Genomic DNA, 3818 nt, shown 5'->3' with positions numbered 1-3818 from the left:
ATTTAAGCTTGGATAATTATAATGTTGATAGATTTCCTTTGCTTTCTCTCTGGAGAAAAAAAATCATCTAAACTTTCATTTGTCACATAATAAGATATATTTCTCTACATCTTGACCTCGTGGCTCTACATCTCCCTATCCCATCTCCAAGAATAATTTCTTTATCATCCCAAAAAGTTCTTTGAGGACAGCTCAAGCCAAAGAACAGGACTTCTTGCCTCTTATTACTCTTAGGTTGCATTTAGTGCATCGCCAGACAATCTTAAAAGATAATCTGGATTACCTACAGGATAATTGCCATCATTAAATTATCAGTAATATTGATTACTATATTTGGTACATGCAAATAATATTACAGTAAAATTACTAAAAATTTTGATTGACATGTTTGGTATGACAATCAGATTACTGGTAATATAACATCAAATTTTTAAAATATCATTAAATCAAATTTATTAAAAATTTATATATTAAAAATCCATCATCTCTCTCCATTGTTTCCCTTTTCTCTTCTCTCTCTCTCTCTCCTGTGGGATTTTCCACAACTGCACCCAAGCTGCCCTCAGCCCCATCGCCCCTCCCCCCTTCGCCACCACCTTCCTCCGCTCACCTTCGCCCCCTCCGCCACCCTTCGCCTCTCCTCCACATCCTTCTCCTTCGATCCCACCACTTCCAGCCTCCGACCCGACTCCGCAGATAACCTCGTCGAGGCACTCTTTTGAAACAATTGCAAGGCACTCTTTAGAAAAAGATCATGCTTCATTTTTTTTGGTACAGATAGATGGTCACACCAATCTAGTGCAAGAGGAGCCCAAAAGATCAAGATACACAAAATTCTATAGAATCGATGGGCAATCATCACCCTGTTTTCAAACTCAATCACCGGTATGATCTGTAATAAAGGCCGCCACCCAATCTACTATAGTGTTCATCTCTCGATAAACATATCGAACACTGATCGCATCAACTTGACGGAGGAAGGTTTAGATATCTCGAATAAGCGGATGAACCTTGAACTGCCCTCCACCTCCCTGGATGTAAGCAATAACCATAGCAGAATCACCCTTGAGGCAGATTCTCTCTGCATGAAGCTACTGGCTGGCAAAGATAACACCGGCCCAGGCGGCATGAAGCTCCGCACCTGAGACAAAAGGCTCAACCAGGTGGCAGCCACCAACCGCCAAAAGCCTGGCATCAAGACCACGGATGATGAACCATGCACCACCTTTCCCATTCCTAACACTGCCATCAAAATTTACCTTGACAAACTCCGAGAGAGGGGGGCTCCTAAGAGATAGAGAAAACCCTATGGGTCGCTATTGGGGCAGCCAGAGAGCTCCAGGGATTGAGGTTGTCAAGGGACGGAGTGGCCATATCAAGCCAGTAATACTTTTGAGCAAGACAGACAGTTCTCTCTAACACCTGTCGAGTAGGGATCACCTCACTATCAAAAACACGATGGTTCCTGGATAGCTAAATGTGGTAAGCGATATAAGCCATCCAACTACCCACAACAGTCAGCCCATCAGTCATGCTATGACAGATCAAGTCAAGAAAAGACACCAGTCATGAATCAGTGCTTGTCTCCCACGGATAGGCATCTGCTTGTCTCCAGATGACCCTTATCATAGGACAGTGCAGAATAACGTGCTCCACAGACTTCCTCCACCCCACACACTAGATATAGCGTGGAATCTCCATACCCCTATCCCTAAGGAGAGTCCAAGTAGGAAGCCGGTTCCAGGCAAGCTTTTAGAGAAAAGCCTGCACCTTGGGATGAGCGGCCACTCTCCAGATCCAAGTAGCCTCGATCCTCCTGGTTGGTACCGAATCATACCACTGAAAAAGATCCCTCAAAAAAATCTTCAGGCAGTAGGAACGACCCCAGACCCTTACATCTGAGCTGGGGTGCATCGAAATTGAAATAGTAAGGATCCGCTCAGCAAGAGGGCCCCTAAAAAGGTAGGTGATCTCCTAAGCTCTCCAGCTCGCCCCATCATCAATAATGAGATCAGACATCCTCATTTGGTCCTCCACCTCGTAGCTGAAAAAGATCGGCTAGCGAGAAAAAGAAATACTGAAAATCCAGGCATCCTGGGTCACCTTTATCGAGCACCCATCCCCAACGAGACATCTAATTTGGTGCATAATGTTAGACCCCTGAGCATAAATCTCCTTCCATATGAAAGAGCAGCCCTGGGCTATCTGGATAGGGATCCCATAGCTCTACTCACCATATCGAACTCTCATCATCCTACTCCACAAACAATCCAATTGGATTAGAAATCTGGCCACATGTCTGACAATCAAAGCCTCTCTCATCATCAGCAAGAAATGGATCCCTAAGCCACCATCCTGCATAGGCTAGCACACCATCTCTCAAGAAAGCAGATGGACTCGATGACAATCGCTCCTAGAGCCCCACAAAAAGTTACGAAGCTACTGCTCCATCCCTCTGATGCGAGCAACCGGTACAATTATGTTGGCCAATAGGTACATTGAAAAAGAGCACAACACCGACCTCACCAAAGTTGTCCTGCCCATGAAAGATAGAGTGTTGGCCTGCCAGCCCTGGATTCGCTTCTAGATCCTCTGCTCTAGAGGTCTATACTCAACCCACTACAAGCGGCACCCAGTGATCGAAATATCGAGGTAGGTCAGTATCCCAGTCTGCTCCTGAATCCCCAGGCTCTCCCTGATCGCCAGCCTCACTTGTGGCTTAGTCTTCAGACTGAAGAAGACAACAGATTTCTAAATATTGACCCACTGATCGGACGACCGACAGTAGGCCCGTACAATGGTAGCAAAGCACTCTACATTTCAGGTTGAAGCACGTCCGATGAGGAGGCAGTCATCTGTAAAGAGGATGTGTGAGAGAAGCTGGGCACCAGGGGCAGGCCAATACAGCTCCAGGACCTGCCTCTGAACCACAGCCCTCAACGCTTTGGATAAGGCACCAGTGCATAAAATGAACAAGTAGGGAGATAGAGGATAACCTTGGCGAAGGCCAACAGACGAGTGAAAGAAGTCCGTCGGGGTGTCATTGACAAGGATGGCAAAGCTCGGGGCCTTAATGCAGTCTATAATCCAGCCAATCCACTCTTCTCTGAAGCCCAGCTCTTGGAGCATCTATCGAAGAAAAGATCAGTTCATCCAATCATACGTCCACTCCATATCCAACTTGATCACCATGAGGCTGCGGCAACATGAAGCTCTCTGAAGGTCGTGCATGAACTCTTAGGCCAGCATAACATTGTCAATAATGGACTGACCACTAACAAAGGTGCCCTGCTCCAAGCTGATCAGGCGAGGCATCAGCGGCTTCAGGTGTGCTACCAAAATCTTCACACACACCTCATAAAGAATGGTGCAAAGAATGATAGGTTTGAAGTGCTCAGAGATCGAAGCGTCGGGTTGCTTCGGAATGAGGGTGATCAAAGTCCATTTTTATTCCATTGAAATATCTTTGGACTCAAAGGCCACCTGTTCGCCTCCACCATCTCCTCCCAGATCATCGGCCAATAACAATGGAAGAACAGTGATGGAAAACCATCATGCCCCGAGGCCTTATTCTCTCCAAGAGACCAAAGGGCCCCACACACCTTAGAAGACACCGGGCTGGTCAGAACATTATTCTTTCAAGTGGAGATTCAAACCATCGACTGAGCACCCAGAATGGGATAGTCCTTTCCCAGTGATGCCATCCACCAGCCTCTGAAGAACTGAAGGATCTCAGCACGGATCCTGCCACTATCATCCACCACACTGCCATTGCTCCTCCGCAACTGCCTGATATGGTTAGTGGACCTCTGGATCAT

At 46.6% G+C, this 3818-nt stretch overlaps 1 protein-coding gene across 1 annotated transcript; it reads right to left on the bottom strand.

Annotated features, from left to right (window-relative positions):
- Positions 1 to 2820: 2820 nt before the first annotated feature.
- Positions 2821 to 3818, bottom strand: LOC140856610 (uncharacterized). The gene is made up of 2 exons (XM_073254490.1): positions 3657 to 3818; positions 2821 to 3129 (listed from the first exon to the last, which is right to left on the bottom strand). Exons 1-2 carry the CDS (start codon positions 3816 to 3818, stop codon positions 2821 to 2823), a joined length of 471 nt encoding a protein of 156 aa, XP_073110591.1.

The sequence above is a fragment of the Elaeis guineensis genome, chromosome 1 (assembly GCF_000442705.2).
Source record: "Elaeis guineensis isolate ETL-2024a chromosome 1, EG11, whole genome shotgun sequence".
Lineage (NCBI taxonomy): Eukaryota > Viridiplantae > Streptophyta > Magnoliopsida > Arecales > Arecaceae > Elaeis > Elaeis guineensis.
Note: the sequence above shows the minus strand (reverse complement) of the source record. Positions and strands in the feature narration are given on the sequence as shown.

What these genes read in the sequence shown, in the direction of transcription:
- LOC140856610 (XM_073254490.1), bottom strand. Translation starts at nt 3,818, where the DNA reads ATGATCCAGAGGTCCACTAACCATATCAGGCAGTTGCGGAGGAGCAAT. An exon ending in TTCTGGGTGCTCAGTCGATG is followed by an intron (nt 3,130 to 3,656) that starts GTTTGAATCTCC and finishes TTTCTTCGATAG; the next exon opens with ATGCTCCAAGAGCTGGGCTT.